General features: G+C 38.6%; 1 protein-coding gene across 1 annotated transcript in view; it reads left to right on the top strand.

The window, feature by feature from the left end:
• Nucleotides 1-24,860, top strand: part of gabrb4 (gamma-aminobutyric acid type A receptor subunit beta4) — a 78,315-nt gene that overhangs the window by 35,849 nt on the left and 17,606 nt on the right. Inside the window, exons 3-4 of the mRNA XM_036588033.1 lie at nt 5,006-5,073; nt 16,723-16,943. Of these exons, the coding sequence (XP_036443926.1) occupies nt 5,006-5,073; nt 16,723-16,943 (289 nt within the window). The remainder of the gene's footprint in view (nt 1-5,005; nt 5,074-16,722; nt 16,944-24,860) is intronic.

The raw sequence follows: 24,860 nt of genomic DNA, 5'->3' as shown, positions 1-24,860 counted from the left end.
AACCCCAAATACATATAAATCTGCATACTACAATTCACTATGGATGCTTACGTTACCTCTCCTGTACTGTATCCCACAATTAAAGAAAGGTATGTACCATGAAAAAGAGAACCCTGGGTGAAACACTGATGCACCATAGAAACAACATCTTGGCTGAAAGTTGCAATTCTGCTACATCATGGAATTTGCAGAGTCTGCACTGAAATCACACTGTACCAAAAGAAATCACTTTGCTGAGTGACACTCTTCTGTTCCACAGAAAGTACAGAGCCCTGTCTAAAACCAACCCCTAATGCCAGAACAACTTTTCTTCAGGATACATTTTATACATTTTCCAAACATGCTTTGCCCCACAGTGTTTTGGTATCATGCACAGCCTATTGCTGACAGCAGTGCAGTCGTCATCATTCATTTTTTGGAACTTATTATTTATTAAAGGATCACGAAAAGATTCACAACTTCGCAGTCAGGCCACAGTAAGTCAGGTGTATACATACAGACATGTATACACACATTCACACTGGTGTTCACATATACTTGACAAAGACTAACAACAAACTTGAAAACAATAACCTGGATGGAAGGGAGGAGATGTAGTGGAATCAGGATTGATGCTTACTACCTATTTAAATTTAATTACACCATATCTTCAAACCATTATTGGCATTGCTGGACTCCATCTTTTAACAAATTTCTGCTTCTGTAGTCTCAAATTGTGTGTTATTTCTTCCATATTATGTAGTTCCCATAAATGCTGAATCCAGGACTCATATGTTGGAACAGTAATTTTCAACCAATTAACAGTTATACCTTTAATGGCTGCTGCAAATAAAATTTGGAGAAGGTAGATTTGGCACCTATTATCAAATCCCTGTAGGACAACTCCTAACAATGACACTAAAGGCCCTTTAGGGATTGGAATATCAAAGACGGAGTTAAGAGTATTGTAGATATCCTCCTAATACTTCCTCAGTTTTTCACATGACCAAAAATGTGGACAAAGTTTGCTTCAGCTTCCCCATAATTCCTCCAGCAACTGCTCGATGAAGATGAGCCAATCCTCTTGGTTATATGTCGTCATCATTCATAATCCAAAACTAAAATAAAATAAAAGACTGTACACATCAATAAGAAAGCAAGCTTCACTCAAACGCCACACTGCAACAACCTTCCTTATAAAGCACAATGAGGTAGACAATTGATCATCATCATCATTATCATCATCGGCATCATCATCATCATCATCACTTTTATTTATATAGCACCTATCCCATGCTCAAGGATGCTTTGCAATCATTTGCATTGACATAGCTGTTTGTAGTAGAAGAGCACAGCAGATACAGCCACGTGCTGGTCACACATTTCATTACATAGCAATGTTTAATGCAGTCAATTCAGTTTTTAAGTTCTTCATTCAGTTAACCCCAGGTCATTTCATGGCTGTTGTAATACACAGTAAATTGATGACTACATAATTCCCAATCCCAGTGCTGCTGACCCCATGCACTGCACACTTTTGTGCTTTCCCTACCCTACACACCTGACCCAAGCAACAAGCCGTTTGTTAATTAGTTAATGAATTGAGTCAGGTGATGAAGCACAAAAATATGCATAGTGTGGGGTCACCAGGACTAGGACTGGAATAGAACTTCATGCAACATTCTTACTTTGTATGTTGCCATTGTATAGCAAAGCTGTTACTGCATATTTTAAAGGGGCCTATTAGCATCATTAGCATCGGCTGGTCAGGTCAGCCTGCTCTTCACATGTTTTGTTCATAAAGTTAATTAATAAAGTGCATCACTTGTGGAATATTGTATGTTATAGATTCTGGTTAGTATCTGTAGCCACTGTGCAGCAGAAAACATCAACTTTTAAAAAATAAGTAAAATAAAATAAGTTGCACCAGTGGTATTAATTTAGAGACAAATGCAACTGGCGCAACTTATTTTATTTTATTTATTTTTTTTTATACTATTTCCAATCAAGGAGCAGAGTGAGCAGCTGGTGCCCACTGCATTGTGGGAACTTTCAGGGAACCAAAGTTCCACTGGAACGATTTTGCCAATAAGACATGGCTGCTTCCTTGGGCAGTACCCTTACTATTGAACTAGTGAGCTTTTTGAGATCCCATATCTGACAATTCTAAAGAACTGAGAGACTGACCAGTGTAAAGGCAGATAGCAACGGTTGCTAAGCAGTGATAAGAGAGCTAAGAAAATAAACTGGGGCTTGGGTTGGACTACAGAACTGGGTGGAGAGTGCACACAGTGCCGTGGCCACAATGCAAGGAAAGTACAGAAAACAAACTAAATGTCTATATCTTAATAAAAATATATTGTCTGTTTGAGCATAACCACTGACCACTTTTGTCCTCCTGTCCACATCATGCATGGTTTTATAAGGGTGGGCGGTGTGGCCAGTTCTCTCCCTGAAATCTGACTGACCACCCTAGATGCCACCCCAAAATTTCTACCACGTCACTGGTTTCCACCTCACTGTGGTGCAGATGTTTGCGCCATTAAGAGGAGAGTTGCTTTGCTATTGACGATCTAGATATGCCACTGGTCCACATATCAAAAACTAAGACGCGTTGAAGAGATGTTGTCTACAGATGCCAACTTTCCATATCATCCCCAAGAATTGGCATATAGCAATAGTGCCATCCTATATGATTACTTCTCACATCCCCTATGTTAATGACTGCTAATACTCTCCCGAGGGGAAGACTGACTAACTCCTCATTCGGCAAATGACAAATTCAGTAAATTAGTCATACTGAGTCCTTAAAGGAGATGTATTTTTAAGTAGGTTTTAAACTTCCCTTGACCTCCTACTGGTGTGAACGTAGCTTGCGTTTATTGGTTCTAAATGTTTTTTTTTTTTTTTGTATTCTCACATCATATAATCTAGTTAATATCATCGCATACATGTTTACTCTACCTGTTGTGTTGAGTCAAAACATTGGAGTGTCAATCATCATAACCCTATGTCATTAATGAATCCGTTATACTGTTGGAGAGGAGGTTTGAATTGGTGCTCTTAGGAATCACAAGAAAGCATCTTCTTATTGTTCCCACTGAGGATCACAGAACACAATGGCTACTTTTTGAAGAGTTTGCATTTTTTATTTATATGACTATGTATATGTGCCACAGAAACAATGCACCACTCATAGAGAGTGTACACTCTACCATCCAATCCATACCCCATGGAAATATGGCCAGATACATTCCCTAAGGTCCCTCAGCCATGAACACAGAACGGAACACCTGGGATTCGACCAATTGTGTGTGTGTGTGTGTGTTTTTTTTTTTCTTTCTCAAAGTACCACTGGGAAGAAATATTCTCCTAGAGTTCATGCGGCTTCACTCCTCTCGTGATAGTCAAAGCTTTGCCACCAGATTGCTGGTCTTGCACAAACTACAAATAGGAATGCCGCTCCTTCGCTCTTGTATCAAAAGCCGTTTCCCTCAGGAGGTCACCAAGGACAGGGGCGAGCACTAGTGAAGAACAAAGTGACTCGTAATGAAGCAGAGAGCGCAGCTCCAAACGCCATATGGAGCAGGCCCTGCACTCACTAGGGCTGTGAGAGCGAGAGGAGAGCAGAGGAAAGCTTGCACTTCCGTACTCATTTAATACTCAGTTTCCACTCCAGTCTCCAGATTCACGCAGACACAGCCTCAAATGGAGGCCGCTTGCTTTTACGCACAAGTTCTGTGATACTGTGCTTTGCACGTTATTAAGGAATTGGTTTTGGGGATGGTGATGTTAGTGTAGCAAGGTTGGCATGCCGTTCCACACACTATCATCTAATGTTAAACTTTATGTTTACGTTAGATTCCCTATGTATAATTTTAAAATTTTTGAAATAATGAATATACAGTGTTACAGGTTGTGAAGTGCCTGTTTGAAAATGATTACCATAAATGTGCTGCATTATGAATAAGAGGGACATTAATAGACATCAAGGCTGTCTGAGTAGTGTTGATTGGAGAACTGCCAAGTAATGTTGTTCAGTTGTGTCAGTATCTACACTATATGCACAAAACTGTGCAAACACCACTTCTATTTAGTGAATTAAGCTACTTTAAGGTGCCCCATTACTGACACAGGCATTCAGTTGTGCACACACAGCTTGTATAATCTCCATATAAAAGCACTGCCATTAGAATGGGATGCTCTGGAGCAGCAACACATGAGCCTAAGATTGCTATGCTCAATGTCAAGCATTGGCTAGAGGGGTATAAAGCCCCTCAGCATTGGTCTGTGGACCAGTGGTAGTGCATCCTTTGAAATGATAGAGCATCTTTCCATATGTTTGGGATAAGCTGGAGTGGTGTTTGAGATCCAGAACTAATCATCCAACATCAGTACCTGACCTCACTAACGCTTTTGTGGTTGAATGCAATCAAATCCTCACAGCAATGTTCCAACATCCAACTTCTGAGAAGAGTAGCGGCTGTTACTGCAGCAAAGAGGGACAAACACTCTATTAGCGCTCTTGATTTCAGAAGAAACAATGAATGAGCAGGTGTACAAACGTTTTTATGAGAGGCACCACCAAATATTTTAGATGGCCTAGACTCTGGGGGCCCCTGTGCACCACGACACGGGACCCAGTGCAGATGCCATTATCCCCAGTGCAGAATGCAGGACTTCTCATTTCATAGTAAAGACTATTGTTTCTTTATTGTTTCTTTCTGTAGCACTTATCCACCAATGGACTGATTCATCCAAAGGTCCAGAAAACTCAGTATTGATTGGAACAGACTGTTCCCAGAATTGCTGTCTGTAATCCTTCTGTGCTCTAATGTGCACCAAGAAGACTTACCATCATTCAGTGGGAGAATGTTACTGTAAATGTTTAGTGACCTTGTGTCAATGTCATTACAGCTGGCCTCTAGCACTGAAGGGCTAACTTACAGTGAAGGGTATTTCTTGCTCCGTGCCCAAGGACTCAACTAACCGACCTCTCTTTGTTTGCCTCTCTTTTTTTCTCCAGGTCCCCCAGTCATTGTGGGAATGAGCATAAACATCGCCAGCATCGACTCCATCTCGGAGGTCAACATGGTGAGTTAAGTTTTCGTTCTACCATACTTACTATGGCTTTGCATTTAAAAAAAGACATCCAAATGTCACTTTCTTACTCCACTGGTACCACAGGGCCCTCCTATCAAGGCAGAATGTCTTCATTTACTTAGGCCGGCTCAACTTTTTAGGCTTGGGTTAATGATAGGAGAGACTAGCATCATGTATTGCAAAACCAAATCAAGTGATTTGCGGTCTTTCTCAAGCTGTCTCAAAAGTAGAGAATTATTAGAACCCTTTCGACAACAAAATAGCACGAGATTTAAACTAGCATTCCTTTATATGAGATTCAAACTAGCATTCCTTTCTAGGGGTGAAGCTGTAGCCCACTGAACTGCTGGCATACCTAGATATGCTCTGGCTAAGGAGGCTAAGGATATGCAAAAACAAAGAATTCCATTGCAGCTGTGCAAAACTGTGTGCAAAAGGCAACTAATGACCTTCTTCTTCAATAGTATGAGTCACCATTTGGAAAGAGCCACCGAGGCTTATTAAAAAGTAAATTTCTGCTTTATTGCATCTTGCTGCTCATAATGTATCCATAATATGCATTCGTGATTATGCAGAGCCGACCAATTATGGCGGGCTCGTGGACCTTTTGGCTTAAGTTAACCACCTTAAGATAAGCATCACCCAGGAGCCCTTAAAAAGCAGTTTAAGAGCTGCACTTTGCATTTCTGCTGACAGCACACCCTGCACTCCCACCATGGAGACCCCATGCGGCGTTATTGCATTCATCATTTCCCTACGCCGAGTCAGGGATCTTATGATTTTATGAGAGCCTTAGCCTCAGTGGCCAGGGTCTGCGCTCATAAAGCATCCCAGAGGACGACCACTGCCTCTGGATCAACTTTTGCTTCGGAGGATGTTGGAACTACGACCAGCCTGGACAAGGGAAAATTGATTTCAGGTCAGCGCTTCTCCGCGATGGCTTCTGAATGCAGGGTCAGCCTTTTCCGCTTAGGAGCGCTTTATGTGGCCTGTGATCAGGCCCCGCGCAGCAATCGGATGGCTGGAGTTACTACGCCTCTGGGGAGCGCAGTTCCCAGAAGCCCCTGAGGCGAGCTGTGACCTCATCATCAGAGAGAGTTCTGGCGTGCCTCCTGTCCCAGTCATCAGATTGCAGCCTAGACTCTTTGAGACAGCAGTCTTCACACGACTAAAATAAACCCTGCCTAACAGATGTGTGAAGAAGAGGCTGTGGATTGGAAACACAATAGCTCCGCTCGCTCCTTCAGCGGTTCTTTCGCTTCGTTCTCGACTGTTAAAAATTCCTGACGCCGACAGTTAGACTCCGTTTTTATAGAAAGGCAGTTTGAAGATGAAGTCTTGGGGTAGTTAGTTTTACAGCTCTGACATTTCTCACTGTCCAGTTTTGCCTCGGAGAAGAAGATGATGAGGGCAATCAAAATGGAGTTATCGAAAGTGCTCCCGGGGTGAACTCAACAGCCGATACATAGCATAGCATCACTCTTCCCATTAACATCTCTTTGGATTCTGAAGCAGATTATCTGAAATGCCCCACGCTGAAGAAGCATGACCAATCATCCAATACTTTCATTACTACCATTTTGATGGAGTTCGGTCCATGTTTCCATTTTATCCTCTTGCGCATTGTCTTGTACGAAGAATGTGTGCGCTGCAGCATCATCCTGCAGGTGTGTGAAGTAGCTGTAGTTGGAACATTGCACATCCTTACGATGCAATGTTTAATCAAAACCCACAGCACTGTTCTTTGATATGAACTTGATGTGAAGCTGCTGCAAGATATTTAAAAAGACAGTACACTAATAGTAGTACAAATATGTTTGTGCACTATAGACCAAATCAGAATGTTTGTTAGCATAAAGCCTGGCTCTATATCCGGGTGGATAACTCACATCCAGTCAGAATGAAAGCAGCTTAATTTGTGAATGATTTACAATAAATACAAACGTAACGGACAAAATACTCACAATAACAGTGAATTGTGTTGTGTTTGAGGCTCTTATGTCAAATGTATGTAATGGACTTACATTTTTCCGGCTTTTCCATAAAGATGGCTCTTCAGCACTATCATAAAACCATTAAGAGCACCAGAATGTAGAGCAGGACTGTATGTAGCGAGTTTGACATGAGGCAACATAAAATAAGAAGCTAATTTTGTTAGCATTTACGCTAGTGGCCACAGAACGAATGTTTTTGCTCAAATTTTCACACTAGACAAAGAAAAATAAAAGCTTTTTTGACGCTATGCATGATTCTGTACATTTGTGTGAGTGTAGTGATAAAAGCAATATATTTTTTCATTTCAGCCAATAAGCTAACTGGCAAGTAGCTGAAAAAAATCACAGAAACTATTCAGAGTTTTTGTTGGTATAATGGTATATGTGCAACTAATGGTATTTTGTGTTTTCCTATTGGGTTTTTAATCACAGTGTAAAGGATTCTAATGGTTTAACAGGTGTTGTTGGACTGATATCAGATGCATCTGATGGTTTCCTTTTAGGATCTAAAGGTGTTCTACAGGAAACTAGTGGTAAACATTAAGCCAATTCCCATTATAAAGCAAAACCATCAATTAGATGCTTTAGAGTGACATAAAATGACCAAAAAGACTATTAAGTCATTAATCATGGTTATTATAATGGTTCCTGCTGTCCGTCAAGCAGGAGGAAAATCAACTAAAACTAGAACCATAAGTTGAGTTGGTTACTGTTTGGGTCAGTTCTTGTTTTTGAATGTGGAGTGGGAGAGCACTGGGAAGATGAGGTTTTTTTCTGTTTTTTTTTTTGTTTTTTGTTTTTTTTAAAAAAAGCTGTTTTTACAGTATGATGGTTAAAGAGCTCTCAGGATTAGTACAAAATCCTCTTGTTCCAGTGCCGTGCTACCTGCATTATACAATCTTAAGTAAGTTCTTTGCTGCTGTCATGTAACACTTTGTTCTGTTGTAAGGTTCCTTTACCATTTCACTCGTACGCCCAAAATGCTTTGAGTGACTTATGGACAGAACTTCTAGTGAATAGACAAAAGTTAACTACGAATAACACAATTTATTGGGATGCTTGAATGCTTGTGTGCCAATAAAGCGATTGCATTACCAGTATCATGTAGAAATCTTTCAAACCAGCGTTACAATAATGCTCCTTGTACATTCACCTTGGTATGTTAGCACCAAGCTAGCAGGGTTAGCTCAGCATTATAAGTCAGCTCTAGTTGAAATACACATGGTTTGAACTCATAATAAGCATGCAAGTAACATTTTTTTCTTTGTGTCAGTTTTCAAGTAACTCCTTCTGTGAAGGCTCAAACTCAAAATCTGCGAATGATCCAAAAATACGTTTTTGGATCATTAGCCTGTTAGCTCTCTGCTAACATCCTCAGCCTACTCTAGTGAGGGCAGAATATATCCAGTTGCAGAAAATATAATGTTAAACCAGTTAAAGAGGGACTGTTAGCAGCAATAACACTGCTAGAAGAAAACAGTTTTGACAAGCATAACTGATCACCAGCAAAACCTGCATATGTTGTGTTTTGGATGCTGGTATGAAGGTCAGCAACAATGGAAGATAATATGCTGATCACTAGGAAAACCAACATGTGTTGTGTTTTGGATACTAGTATGACCATGTTGGGTGACCAGCTAAACTATCAGTAGACCAGCGTATACCTGCATTTCAAATTCATGCTGGTCTGTGCTGGTCTTTTCAGCAGGGCGTTTGATGCTCAACTGACATTTCGTCATCTGATTGGATTTTATGGACGCTGATTTTAACAATAACAATTTGGCTTTTTCAAACAGTGATTAAGAAACAATATTCATATGTTATTTGAAGCACTTTCTCTTGCCATCTTTCAGCCACACTGTCAGCTTTAATGACAGCCACAAACTGCATGTTGTCTCAGAGTGCCTCAGAAACACTTCATGGGACATAAAACAACAACTTAACAAAGTAAGCACTTAGCTAAAGCAGCAACAACAGTTTTCCCAACCGGAGATTTTGGCCATAATCTTGAAATGTAGTGGTTATGTTAAAAATAACTGGTGGATTAAAATCCCAATGGATTAAAATAGCCAATCCCATTTCAAAAATATAAATTCAGAAAATTTCTGTGGAATTAAATCATTTACAAGGTCTTTCAGAGTCTTTTGATGTGAAAGGCTGCATTCTAGAGAAATTTACAGGATTTTCAGAGTTGTTCGCAGCAGTGCTGATAGGAACCAGCACTGCTGTAAACAATTTTGTACAATACAAATTTTGTATACTTTAACAAGATGTCACAGTTAGATCTTAACTGTCACAGACAGTTCATAACAATTCAAGTCAGGCATATACACATGAACCAAGCTCTCAGACACAGTGTGAACTCTTCTTTGAATTTGAACAGCATTTATTTATCATTTTATGTCCATGTGCTGTGCAGCACTCAGGTTTTTCCAGAAAGGAAATGACTACTAATAGTCTGAGTAGTGTAGTAATGCAGCCTTACGTGTGTCGTCAAGCAAAGCAATATGGGCAACGTCTGACTGATGACATCATACCATCGTCATGCTCTGTACTCTCATTCAATGTGGCAGAAAGAGAGAGAGAGAGAGAGAGAGAGAGAGAGAGACATACAGGCAGAGGGCGATATCCTGCTTTGTTTCCTCCTGCAGCCCTTCCATTTAGGGCCACTGGAGGCTTTTCGTCGTGTCTCTGGCAGCAGATTTTATTTTAATTTGTTGGAAGAAGTCACTCAAGTATGAAGTTGTTTTTTCTGCCCCCCTCCCCAACAACCCCTCCCCTTCTTCAAGCAAGTGTGCCTCTTTGATTTATTCATCATGAAGTTACTGCTGAAATTTCTTTGTACTCGGGTGTTTTGAAGACACAGCAAGTTCTATCTGAGGTTTTATGTTATTTTTGTTTCCCTGGACATTTCAGAAGTGTGGAATAAAAGGACCACTAAATCAGAGCAACACAAGGCTGCAGAGAGAGAGAGAGAGAGAGAGAGAGAGAGAGAGAGAGAGAGAGAGAGAGAGAGATTCATAGACTGTAAAGTGCACCTACACTGCTGCAAAAAACAACATCATAAATATATATATATATATATATATATATATAAATATATATTCCATTGGCAAAGAAGCTTGTTTTAAGCCACTCTCTGTATTATGGAAAATGATCTGCCTGTGGAATAAATTGATATTAAACACATAAAATCTTATACTAAACTTATAATAATCTTACCATAATTATATAATATGAAATATGATATATTTACTACAATTAAGATGCTTTCACATTTTTACAGTGTACCTTTTGCAGTGATATGCCATTTTCATTTTACCTGAAGAAGCATCTGCAGAATTCCAGCAGCACATGACTGACTCTATGATGCTGTTGTTTTAGATGACACCTAAAAATCCAGTTGTGAGCTATGAAGTGTTCTTGCAGGGATTTTTGCCGCCATAAATATAACCACCCTCTGTACTCGGCTGTGCGGAGGGAGAGGCATGTAAAACAAAGCTACTTGGGTGTTAATATTTAATCTTTCATTCTATTTTTCATGATGCCACAAATAGACGTTTTTACGGAAAACTGGAATCCCCCTTCGCCATCTCATGGAGTGCACGACTCCAGGAATGTAGGTCATTTTAGATCCAGCTGGATGACCATTCCAATCTGCTGTCCCGTCCACTCATGAAATGTGCATTCTGCTTCACTTGGGTTTTGACACAATTAGGGATCTTTTGGACACTAAGGAGGCCGCTGCAAAAAGCATAGTCATCAAAAGAGATGCAGGACAGGCTTGGCCTCTGCTTCACCTTGACAGTTATTCCTTGTTTCTTATACTGTATTAATTTGGATTACCAGTATGATTCTGTTCTGCACATTTTTAAATACATTTTAATACAAAACACACAAAACTCTTACAGTGTTTGTGCAGAACCGAGCACATGATGTCATTTAAGAGCATTTCTAAACTCAAGTTCATGAACAAACTTTAAGCTGGCTTGACAAAGGTGCTGTTATGCAATCCCAGGTGGTTGCTAAGGTGTTGCTAGGTCATTGCTATGGTATCCCAGGTGGTTTCTAAGGTGTTGCTAGGTCATTGCCATGGTGTCCCAGGTGGTTACTAAGATGTTGCTAGGTCATTGCCATGGTATCCCAGGTGGTTGCTAAGATGTTGCTAGGCTATTGCTATGGAAGGTGGTTACTAAGGTGTTGGTAGGCCATTGCTATGGTATCCCAGGTGGTTTCTAAGGTGTTGGTAGGCCATTGCTATGGTATCCCAGGTGATTGCTAAGGTGTTGTTAGGTCGTTGCTATGGAATCTTAGGTGGTTACTAAGGTATTGCTAAGTCATTGCTAAGGCATTCTAAGTAGTTGCTAAGGTGTTGCTAGACCATTGCTATGGTATTCCAGGTGGTTGCTAAGTTGTTGCTAGGTCGTTGCTATGAAATCTTAGGTGGATGCTAAAGTGTTGATAGGCCTATGCTATGGTATCCCAGATGGTTACTAAGGTATTGCTATGTCATTGCTAAGGCATTCTAAGTGGTTGATAAGATGTTGCTAGGCCAGTGCTATGGAAGAAAGTTACTAAGGTGTTGATAGGCTCTTGCTATGGTATCCCAGGTGATTGCTAAGGTGTTGATAGGCCTATGCTATGGTATCCCAGATGGTTACTAAGGTATTGCTATGTCATTGCTAAGGCATTCTAAGTGGTTGCTAAGATGTTGCTAGGCCATTGCTGTGGAAGAAAGTTACTAAGGTGTCGGTAGGCTGTTGCTATGGTATCCCAGGTGGTTGCTAAGGTGTTGCTAGACCATTGCTATGGTATTCCAGGTGGTTGCTAAGCTGTTGCTAGGTCGTTGCTATGGAATCTTAGGTGGTTACTAAGGTGTTGGTAGGCCATTGCTATGGTATCCCAAACTGCACACCATGAAAACAGTACAAAAAAAGTGTAGAATATTAAAACAAAGAACAAGTTGTCAAGCCAACTTAACAATAGAGAAAATGTAAAGACAATGTACTAAAAGATACAGACCAAATCTTTTCTTTTTTAATGTCAATTTTGTCTTTTAGCTAAAGATCACACGTCATGCTATACATAATATATTCTTACAAACTTCCTTCAAATCAGAATGACGCAATGCATTCTGTAAAGCAATTAGCACAGACATAGGAGCATCATTCCCTTTCATTAACATCTGATTTCCTGTAATAACTAGCTTGACTTGTTCAAAAAAATTAGTCCTAAATTAGTCACAGAAAAACAAAGAAGAAAAGTAATGTTTCATAGAGAGATGCTATCAATGCAAATAATGACTGACAGCTGGTAGACAGTTAGACTGTTAGCAACATGCGACAGAGATCATGCTGTTTGCTTCCAATTAGGTGTTATTCATAGTTTGTCACATGAGCATTTTGGGGCACCCCTTATCTACTCAACACTGTTTGTGGGCAAGCACAGAATGTCCAGGCCAGATTGGATCACACTGATCCACTGCCAGGCTGCCATTATACCTGTGCTGAATGCTAAGAGAGGCCTTGGCGTGCAGCAGCCTTCTCTCTCTACATAGTAGGTGCATTAGCACAGCCCACTGAGTTCCCCATTTCCCCTTGTTAAGATCCCAGTGTGTTCTTAAACAATGGAGCGTGGCTTATTGCATTAGCCTAGGCTCACTACATGAGCCTAGCTCCACCACTGCTGAGTGCTAATGCTGTTTCATAAAATATGTCAATTCAGGTCTAGAGTCAGTGCCTATATACAAATGCGTCATGCTAACGTCATGCATGGATGGTGTCCTTTATCACTGAGATAAAACACAACAAATTGGCACGTGTAGATTTTAGGCATGATTGAGTCCAAGGGGGTTGTTTCAGTCAAAATCCAGTGGTGGATGTTTTATTAGTAATCCATATTCAAGAAGCTTCTAAGAGTAAGCACGTTGAGCTAAAACAGTTTAGGTCCTGAGCCTAACATAAGGAATGTGACACTATATACTGTAAGAATTCCTGATATGCTTTATGAGTACCAGATCAGATCCACATTGTAAAAATGCTGCATGAATAATTCAGTTTAGTTTTGTCTTTTGTTAGATGTGGAAGAACATTCCTGCCAGGCGGAGGAGAAATGCTTAGCTTTCTTCTCTCTGTCTGTTTCTGACAGCAGTGTGTCACAATTTTGACTCAAAGTAATGATTTACTTTCTACATCGTAGAATTATTGATTTACTATGTTAAAATAATGACTTTTCTTGAAATTTTGACTCATAAATAACTTGTTCCACAAATAATTACTTACTTTCTTAAAATTTCTTTGACATATGTTGGAAGGTCATCTTAATTACTGAAAGTCTTGAAATAAAAAGTCAAAATTTTGACAAAATAAGTTCTTTTTTTTTTGAGATACTAATGCAAAATCTCAGCAAGAAGCCAGAAGTTGTTCTGAGAAACTGACTCGAGAAAATATGTAATTATTTTAAAATAAAATACAAAATTACTTCAAGATAATTAGTCAAAATCTTAAGAAAACAGAAATCTGAAGAAATCTTTAGATATTAACTCGAAATCTAAGAAAACAAGAACTTATTTTAAGGTACCAAGTGAAAATCTCAAGGAAATAAGAAATTATATTGAAGTCAAAATTTGAGAAAAATTTTTTAGAAAAGTTATAATTTAGAGAAATAATCATTATTTTAAGCTACTACATCAAAGTCTCAAGACAATATCTCAAGCTCTTGAGAGAATCAGTCATTATTTCAAGACAAGTAAAAATTTTGACAATCTGGAGCCAGAAACAGAAATGGACCAAAAGCTTGCTTTTTTTCTCCACCTGGTGGGAATGGGCCTCCATCATTTGATTTGTGTCAGATAACTATATTTATGTAGAGTGGCTGACCCTAAAACAGGTGTTACAGCAAGTGCAATGCGTGTAGTGGTCCAGACTTTTCAAGAAGCACATGTTCTTGTCTGTTTTGTTCAAATTCATTTAAAATATTGTTTCAATTAGTATTGACATAAACTGATAAAAGCCTGAAATTCTTGTTAAACTGATCATTTAACTCATTAACCAAAGTCTCAGTGGGACATTGCCTCACTACCTAGTGAAGCCTTGTAAACTTTATTAAACGGATAAAAATTACATTTGCATTTAAATCGAACAAATACACGAACACATCTAGAAACAGATAAATTAACAATCATTATGCACCTCTGTATTACACTGAAATTACAAACACACATGCTTGCTGAACAGATTGTTTGATCAAGGGTTACAGGAAATACAAGGTCAAGTCTTACTCATTCCATTAAGCCTAGTGCATCCTAAGCAGATCCTACCAAGTAAAGTCAGCATCATAATTATTGGCATCCTTAGTAAAAATAGGTAAAAAGGAAAAAGAAATGAAAAAATTTCTTTGAACTTTAAATAGAAATACACTTAGTCTAAAAAACAATTGTTTTTTCAGTTATTGGCACCACACATTTAGTACTTTGTGCTGCTTCCATTGTCTAATATTACAGCAATGAGTCTGATGAGATTGAAGAACACAAAGCAAAGAATATAGACCACTCACAGAATTTGTCCAGATCCTCCAGAGATCTAGGTCCCCTTTTTTAGACTCACTTTAGACTCACTAGTGGAGATTAGGTCAGGGGACTGGAATTGCTATGTCAAAAGCTTGTTTCTGCAGTCATTCAACCATTTTTATGTGGATTTGGATGTATATTTTGTGATCACTTTACGCTCCATCCACAATTTAGTTTCAGCTTTTTGGCACAGGCAGCCATACTTTCTCATTGTGATCTCCTGGTACTGGATGGAGTCCATGATGCCATGTAGCCTAATGAGGTTTCAAGGTCCTTTGGAGGAAAAACAGCCATGAAACATCAGACATCCCAAACATCGCTATACTTAACATCAAACCGTAACCCTCTTTTTACACCAAACAAATGTGTTTGTTGTCAGAAATCTTTATTTTGGTCTCATCTGACCATAGACCCTCGTTTCAGTCAAAGTTCCAGTAGCATCTAAGGAAGTCCAGGTGCTTCCATGTGTTATTAGGAATAGGAAAAGGCTTTCTTCTGGCATATATTTCCAAGTGTGTTGGCGCCTAGGTGGTAGTTTTGAAGATTAGGTGACCCCAAAATGGGGTCCATGTTCTGCAAATCTCCAACTGTGATCCTTGAAGAAATTTTCACCTCTCTAACCATCCTCCTCGTTGTGTATGGGCATAAAATAAACATGCATATTCTTCCAGGCAGGACCACTACAGCTCTGGTTGTTTTAAACTTCTTAATTATTGCTCCAACAGCAGATATGAGCATTTTGATATTTTAGCAAAGCCATTGCCTGATTTGTGAAGGTCAGCACAGTTTTGTCAAATTTATTGTATGTATTTTCTGATCTTCCTCATGTTGATAAATGTGTAAGGAAATTTGGCCTCTGTGTCACCTCATATTTATACTTCTATGAAACAAGAACAATGAATAACCACTTTAGAGTCCCTGAACGCTCAAGTGGACAAAAAAATATAAATGGGGCCGTGTTTCAGTTCGTAACAGTTCCTAAGGGTGCCTATGATTGTGACAAGTGCTTTGGTTAAAAAATGTTTTTGATAAGTGTTTTTGGTTTCGTAGACTAAATTTACTTCAGTTAAATGATTCTGGCATTTTCAGTACTAGACGGAGCCAATTAATCATAGACACTTTTCCCATATGGAAAAATATAATACATTTATATTATAAATATAATACATTTCAAATACATTGCAGTCCATGCTGAAATACACTCCAAATACTAAAATGTATTTCAGAATATGTTGCCATATTAACCAACTATATTTTAAAATGCATTTATTTAAAATGTATGAGGGAATATTACACAAAGAAATGTACAAAAATAAATGCAGTATCTTAATTTTTAGTGTTAGCAAATGAACCTTTAATGTGGCAAAAGCAAGTGTTGTAGGTACTGATACACTGTGAAAAAGCAGTTTGATTATTTAATATCTTGTTTATTTGAAATACATTTTGTGCCGGTGCTGTTTTACTGCATATATACAATGGTTAATGCAAAGTTGGTACCGTTCATTCAGTCCATGCATATTTATTTATACCTGTAACCTTTGTTAAAATTACATAAAGTTGAAAAAATACATAGTACAAATACAAATAAATGCATTTTAACAAATACATTTTGGACATTTTCATACATTGCAAAAACTTGTTTGATAAATATATTTGGAATATATTTTTCCATATGGTTTTGATGATCATCTTTATTAAGGATGCCGGTAATTATGGAACCGTCTGTATATAATTTTAGCAGCATCATTAGCAAGTCCAGCTGGATCTTATACCCAAAGACAGTCATAAGATTCTAAGTTTTACAATGTTGATGGCCCTAATTTGGCCCTGAGGGCCCACAGACTGATCATATTTTTGTTCTGTTCAAATAACTTCATCTAGATTGCACCCCATGCTTACATGGCTCTGATGTGTTAGGACCTAGATCAAATCAATAATGTGGACTGGATGAGGGAATGTGTGCATTAAATGACCAGTACAACACCTGATAAGACTATTGCAGCTGTTTCTATGCTTTTTGCATCCTGAGGAGATCTCAGTTTAAACCCTGAATTCTGTTTTTTTCTCTCCTCTCTCCAGGACTACACCATCACCATGTATTTCCAACAGAGTTGGCGGGACAAGCGACTGGCCTATGTGGAGATGCCGCTCAATCTGACCCTGGACAACCGTGTGGCTGATCAGTTGTGGCTGCCAGACACTTATTTCCTGAATGACAAGAAGTCCTTCCTGCATGGCGTGACGGTAAAGAACCGTATGATCCGGCTCCACCCTGACGGCACGGTTCTGTACGGGCTGAGGTAAATATCACAGTCATTTCTCAGTTTGAAAGCATTTCAATGTAATTTAAGACCACTCATTGTAGCACATCTCTCAGACTTGGAGGTTCAGTGGAAATGTTCTGAATGAAAACCAATGGAATAACATGCTACTTATTGCATGAATTTAAGGTTATCATAGAGATATACTATATGGCAAAAATATGTGGACAACTGACCATCACAGCTGTATGAGCTTGTTGCATATCCTTTTCCAAAACCATGGGTATTAATATGGAGTTAGTTATGGGTATTAATATTTGTAGCTATAACAGCGTACAGTGTGTCTGTGTGCCCATTCAGTCAAAAGAGCATTTGTGAGGTCAGACAGTGATGCTAGATGAGAAGACTTGGCTCACTATTAACATTCCAGTTCAACCCAAAGGTGTTCACTGGGGTTGGTGTCAGGGCTCTGTGCAGGCCATTGCATTGCTTTCACTAGAACTAAGGAGCCTCACTCAAACCCTGAAAAACAGGCCCAGACCATTATTCCTCCTCCACCAAACGTTCCTGTTGGCATTATGCATTCTAGTACTATCCTTCTGGTGTCCACCAAAGCCAAATACATTCTTCCAGCCAGATAGTGAAGTGTGATTCACATGTTTTCATTGCCCCTTGAGTCTAATCCAGGCAGTGTGTTTTACACCACTCACTTGGCATTGCACATAATGATCTTAGGCTTGTGTGCAGCTGCTTGTATATGGATTCTCATTTCTCTTTAGTACAACCCATTCTACTGCCAGTGTTTGTCTATAGAGACTTCATGGCAATGTACTTGATTTTCAGCAATGAGTGTGACAGAAACACCTGAACAAAATAGTTATTTAATTATGTTTGGCCATATAGTGTATATAACATAACATTTGGAATGAAAGGTTAGTTCCCATAACTTTTTATTCCTACGTAACTTCCTTGTCTAACTTTTGGTCACGAGCACAAACTAAAGGTTCCTTTTTTGAGCACAATTCTTTTCACGGGTAGGAGCGACAGGTTGTCATGTCTATGAAAGGCGTTCTATTTGCAGTGTGTTAAAGACATCTGCTAGCAGTTCACAGCACAGCCAGTGCTTGTTGAAAAAGGAAGGTGATAATGGTATTAGGTGGAGAAGAGGGCAAACGGGATCATATGCCTAGACTCTGCCTTTTTAGGTTGGGCTTATGTCATAAACCAGAAATATATTTGTCTTTAACAAGGAGTGTCACCACCTAGAGGTCTTTTTCTCTTATGATGCGTTCTTCTATTGTTAGCAGGAGCTTTTTCATAGAAAATGTGAACTGTTTCTTTTGCAAAATGACAATCATCTAGTTATCCACCTCGATCAGTCTTAAAACCTGTGACAGTAGAGAACCTATTTTAGTCTAAAACCACTGATGGAATCTTTAACATTTTATTCATTCTTTAAAAATAAAGGTTCCAAGATGGATCTTGATATCCTTCTTTGGTAAAGAGTCTTTTCATTATGTAGAGGTTTTTTGTAATGCTGTACTATGTATGATTATTTCTGAGTTCTGAGTACTGATTCAAGAATGCAACTTCATCTTGCTCTAATAATAAACAGAGAGCAGTCCAACTCAAATTATCTTCACAATGAAGGCTTGTTCTGCTGGTTGGTATGTTTGTTGCTCAAGATGCACATGGTTCATTCACTTGGTGTTATTGACAGATTTGTTCATATTAATTGCATTAATGGAGCCACTTGCCTACAAGAATGTAAACCAGACTTGTAATGTGAACATAGCCTCCCACACACTGTCTGCAATTACAAATTTCCACCAGAGAGGTCTCCAAATCTCCAAAATGTACTTAGTGTAGCCTTAAATTTAGAAAAGGTTCTTCACACTAGCATCTCAAATGGTTCTCTAAAACCCTCAACTGAAATGTTCTTTAGGCAAATAAAAGTGGGTCGTCTATGCCACTGGCAAAGAACCCTTTTTGGAACCTTTACTTTCAAGAGCATTGATAGGTAAATCCAGTGATGCTTGAACGATGCATGGCACCATCACAACTTTCAAATGATGTTGGAGTGTGGCCTGTGTACAGTGCAGCCTGATGTGCCAAGTAATATTTTCATTTATAAATCATGAGGTGGGCGGTGTCCTAAAACCTGGAGAAATGGCTACCAAATGTAGAAGAAAAGAAAGAAATGAAGAAGATGGCTACTCTTAAATATGTGGGCACCCAAAGAGCACTGGAATAGGCTCCTGCAACCCAGGAGGATAAGCAGCCTAGATAATGTGTGTATAAAAGGAGCGGTTTGTGCAGATGTTTGTTGTACCTTGATGTAGGACAGTTTCAGGCCATTTTGTGTCGTCTTTGGGAATGACTTTGGTTTAGTATGATATTTTGGATTTGCATGAGAACATGGGCACTACTAGAAACAGGAGATGATCTGTAAAATGGACACAGTGACTTTAAAAAATCAGCTGTTATAACATGCTATCATTTGACTCTTGGAAGTGTTATGAGCACATCCAAAAAGTCACCAAAAACCTGTGTCACTTGACGTACATGTCGTGTTATCTTGACATTGAAGCTGACAGAAGCAGCCTTTATGACAACTGCCAATTATTGGAGTAAGCCTTTATACATGTTTATGCAGGTTTATGTCAGATGTCATGAAAGGCTTATGTAACTGTCAAGTAACCCTATGAACATCACGTACAGTTAGCTATTTTTAATGTTGCTGTTTCTACAGAATAGGGCTGAGCAGGGTGTGCTCAGTATGTAAAAATGATGACGGTATTTAAAAAGGAGGACCGTATTTCAAAATTATGATGTCAAATTTTGATTCTATGTCTGAACAGATAAATAAACACATTCCACCCATTTATTTTTTAGAGGGCTCACTGACTGGTGGTGTGGAGCTCACTGGTAGATAGCATTAACAGAAAAAGACCTCAGAAAAACTAAGCATGATCGCAGCTCAGTCACAGCTGATTTAGCATCATTTAGCTAGAACCATACTGTGGTGTGGCACATCTGGACTGCTAACTGAGCTCTCTCTCAAAGACCATAGAACAGGTTTGATTTTGGCTCTCTAACATTTTTATCATCCACATTTGTGTCAATAGGGCATAATTTCTCAGAATCAAGCCTGTACTGTGATGGGTCTGTAGTCTGCTCACTAACATTAAGATAGCCTATCAGGCTACAGATTCAAACACCAAAGAACAGGCTTATTTTTTGCCTTTCTGTCTTTTCAATAGGTGCTCAGATTTTACTCATTATTTTTAATTATCTAAACTTGTGTCAGCGCTTTAGTTAGCCAGAATTGAACATGTTCTGTGGTGGGCAGAGCTGTTAGCATGCTAGCAAAGCTAACACTAACCAGCTCCTCTCTCCTAGTTAGCCGCACTGTTTAACATTTATCAATTGTTCGATAGATGGTTTGACATTCGTTGAATGATGGCTTGAAAATCATGTTCACTTATTTGGTAACCACGTAAAGTGAACTACATTTTTTTCAATTTTTAAATAACGCTAGATGAGGTGGCAAAAAGGCATTATGAAGGTATGAAAAAATAGATCAGCCTAAGCCTGCTACAGAATGCCATTACACCTGACAGATGAAATTAACACTGGAGCTTATTTAAGAGAAACTCGATTCTCCTTGCCTTGGACATATCACCCGCTGTAACATGCTGTATCACTCCATCGGCCTCCACTGAAACCCACACTGCCTCACCCAGACATCCTGCATCCACCACAGACAAACAGAAAGACAGAAAAAAGAAATAAATAAAAAAAAATAGCCAAAGCGGGCCCTCGTCCTCGCTCTGCCGTGCATTAACCTGGGGCTGCCTCGACTGGCGAGCCAGCGAGGACACTCTGAGCGTCCCACTCAATCAGCCTATCAATAATGAAAGATGACAAACTGTTTCCTCTTCCACGAGGCTCTGGCACAGGTGGCATCACGGAGGGGGAGGAGGAGGAGGAGGAGGAGGAATGAGGCCATGGCTTGGGAGCTCTTCCTCCCCGAGGTCTCAGCAAACGGAGGGCCTGATGAATAGAAATGTGGTGGGGGGAGGGACACGCTGCTTTCCTTAGCAACAGGACCAACATTCCAACTGCATTATAGAGACTAAGAATAGCTATTGGCGTTTTATCGGTTGTATTATTTATTAAACACAAATATAAATGCCTATTAATATGTTATGGCGTTCTGGTTTTGAAAGGGGATCTCATGAGTTATTGCGGGCACAGGCTGAAGCTTATAAATACAGAGACGATTGTGCATTTTCAATCAAGGTCCAAGTGCTTCATTGGTGAAACTTATGAAGAGATGATGATGCTTATTTTTGGACACTGAATATGGTTTTAGATTATAGAGTGCATGCATTTGGCTGGGAATGTCTTTCTTTCTTGTTCAAGGAATATGGAAAGTTTTAGGAGGAGGGAGGAACAAAGTAGAACAACAATAATAATAATAATAATAATAAAAATAATAACAATAATATGAGCAGCATAGGAAGGATAGGAACGCAGGCTGTCCTTATCCTGCAAAGTGAGTTATATAAAAAATGACGGGCTTTTACTAATGTTGTTTGTTCTTTGGTTCCACAGGGCACTCGCATTTGGAAATGTTTCAGAGCTAAAAACAAACGCAACTCTAAATGTTAATTATAGGACGCTCACAGTTAAATGCACAGAAGCCAGTGTAATGGCTACATTACTACGTTACGCCTATGCTCCATTACCTAATTTAACTCCACAATCGGCAAGTGTGGCATTTGCTCTTGTCATGCTCATCGCTATTGTCTGCAGGGATTAAAGATAGCAGCACATTCTTAAATGCCAGAATATGTCCTCGCTCAAGCTGAGAGTCTAGAACAGATTTCCCTTGCAACACAATGCAAACATCAATAATGGAATTGTTCATTTTGATTAAAAAAAACTTGAATGGTAAAATTTACTTCATATCTGAAAGCCAGAAAAACCTCACTGTTTTCCTGTACTTTTCCCAAGGATGCAACTTAACAAATGAACAAATTTAATACAATACAATAGGGTAACACTTTACTGTATGGCAGTGTTCATAAGGCTACATGACACCTACATAAGCCCTTCATGACATCTTACACACATAAACGCTTATAAACACATAGATTGTTATAAACTCTTATGGCAATAGACATCAATTGTCATAAAGGCTGAATTTGCCAACTCTGATGTCGTTGACAACAACTATGTCAGTTGACTGTTTTTTCTGACATTAAGTTGTGTTATGACACTTTGACATAGACAAGTTAACAAAATGCTCACATTTTGGATTTTAACTGACATGGACCTTAGACTAAAATTCTTTTGCTTTGAGTGATCCTATAACTTAATTATGTTTATTTTCATAATATAAATGATTAAATACTCGATTTTGTAACTAACAACACAATCATAATACCACTGAAACTTCACCAAATGTAGGGAACATTTTATCAGATTTTTAGCAGAATGCTAAATGCTACACAACAACACAGCTTTGAGCAGTTATACAGACATAAAATCATAATATTCCTCAATAAAGAAAATGTTTACTAAATTGCAGAAAATATGTGTTGCAGTAATGACAGGTCTTGATGTTACTGATTTTCAGTCTTTGGGACACATTTAATACACAACAGTGGGATCTTAAGTGCTCAGCATGTGGCCATGAGGGACAGGGATGCACTGTCACCTCCTATTCTAAAATACAGGGGTGTGGCTAAAATAAGACTCTGCCTATGGCCTAAAATTCTTTGTTTTAACAGTGACATGAAAACATGGAATAAAACTCAATATTTTTAAAGTTCTTTTTTATTTTAAATATTTTATCTTTACTTAAAAATAAATGAAAATCTTAAAAAGCAAAAAAAGCAAAAAAATATGTAAGTTTTATGTTTATGTTTAAAATGTATGGGTTAGGGTTTGGGACAGACACGTCCCAAGAGAAAGTACCTGATGAATTTTTTATAATTTGTATATTTAACTTATTATGCTACCTCTAATAATTCCTTGGGTTTAAATAGATTATAACATAATCTTTGTGAATATCTAAGGTAATATTTAATTGTTTGTTTTATTTGTTTTTTTGTTTGTTTGTTTTTTTACTGGAGACCGCCGTTTAAACTAATTCAGTAGAATACTAAGTCAGCTGTTCAACATGCTATGTCGTTTCACACCCCATTATCCAAAAATGTATGTCAAATTGACTTCAAAGTTATCAAAAGCAGCCTTTATGACAGATGACGCCTGTTGGAATAAGCCATTACAAATGTAAAGGTCACTGGTCATGACAAGCTTATGTAGGTGTCCTGTAGCCTTATAAACACTGCCCTACAGTAAAGTGTTACCAAAAACATTTATTAGTTTAAATAGTTGGTCCCACTTTATATTAAGTGTCTCTAATAATTGTGTGGTTACACCTTAATAACCACATGAACATATGCAACAATACTACTGTAACTAATGATTTAGTCACTGTTACAGATGGATTACAGAAGTACAGCCTATGTAATTACACATGTGTATCAACTTCAGGTTTGTCTCATGTAATTACACAAGTGTGTCTTCGACACAGGAACTTTCCTGTAGACACTTCTGTAATTAATCTGTAACAATGAATAAATCATTAGCAGTTACATTGTTGTTGTATATGTTTTGGGTACGAATACCAGATTTATTCATGTCTCACAGCTGTGATTTCAATTTTAAATTTTCAGTTTTCAAATGCAGAAAATAGTAAGTGAATTACAAAATGATCTCTTTTCAATTAAAACTGCAGTGTAGTGTAAATGTTAAATTAAGACATATTTAAATATATCCTATTGTTGTTCAGTCATTTATGTTATTTTTTCCTAAAAATGTGTCTGTCCCACATTTGGCACTGACAGATGTTTTTTAAGCCAAATAAACCTAATTTTGATGAAACATAAGTTAGCCAAAGAGCACATGAACAAAAGCATGGTAAACCTAATGTAGGATTCACAAAAAAGCAATGTAAATATCATCTTTTCATATTCATTATTTTCTGCATGTCCCTTCCTCATCGCTTACAGCTAATGAGTTTTGAATTAGTCAATTTCATAATCATAATGAAAGATTAAATTCAAATATATCAGCAGCTGTCTACTAAAGCTAATGTAACAGGCCAGGCCACTCGCCATTTGCAGTTGTATGGTCAAATGACCTGTGTTTAACAAGTCCATTTTCTGAAAACGTGGACGTTTATTGCATGGCTTACTCAAAATCTATAAACTTTCATCATCATTACAAATCAGAACTGATCTGAGGTCAATCTTGGCCCCAAATGTCTGTCTTTAAGTGCAACAGGGCCAAACATCTCAGGAGAATTTGAAGAAGCCAGTAACTTAGTCAAGCAACATGAGCTGTGGTGAAGCCAGACATCTGGACTGGGGAGACGGGAGGATCTCCAGCTATCATATTAAAAGGCAAATGTGATGATATCTAGGAGCAAGTGGAGGAATTAATGGAGTGTTAAATGCTTACTTAATATGTCTCCTGATGAAGTAAGCCCTGGGTGCTGAGGAGGGGTTTACCAACCAACAGCTCACACGAATCTCAGGGTGCCCACCAGCAGCTGTAAAGAGTATTGAGACTTACTTGTTTTGAAGGCTTGCTAACGTATGGTGCAGCGCTGCATTGTGCAGATGGTTTGTTCTTGAAATTGCTTTGAAATTTTGTACACAGGACTGTTGAGATGACGTTCTACTGTATCTTGTGATAAAGGAAGAAAAACACCAGTCAAACACCAACATATATTTGATATGGAACTGTCATGTCTGGTGTTACCAGCTGTTATAGTAACATGTAACATTTTTCCACACCTCCAAAGTTCAGTCTTAAAAGTTGGTTGCACTTGCTGCTTCTTACGATCCAAGTAATCCCAAGCACATTCAGTTATGT

The sequence above is a fragment of the Colossoma macropomum genome, unplaced genomic scaffold, assembly GCF_904425465.1.
Source record: "Colossoma macropomum unplaced genomic scaffold, Colossoma_macropomum, whole genome shotgun sequence".
NCBI classification, from domain to species: Eukaryota; Metazoa; Chordata; class Actinopteri; order Characiformes; family Serrasalmidae; genus Colossoma; species Colossoma macropomum.
The sequence above is the reverse complement of the archived record's forward strand: the minus strand, read 5'-3'. Positions and strand labels throughout refer to the sequence as shown.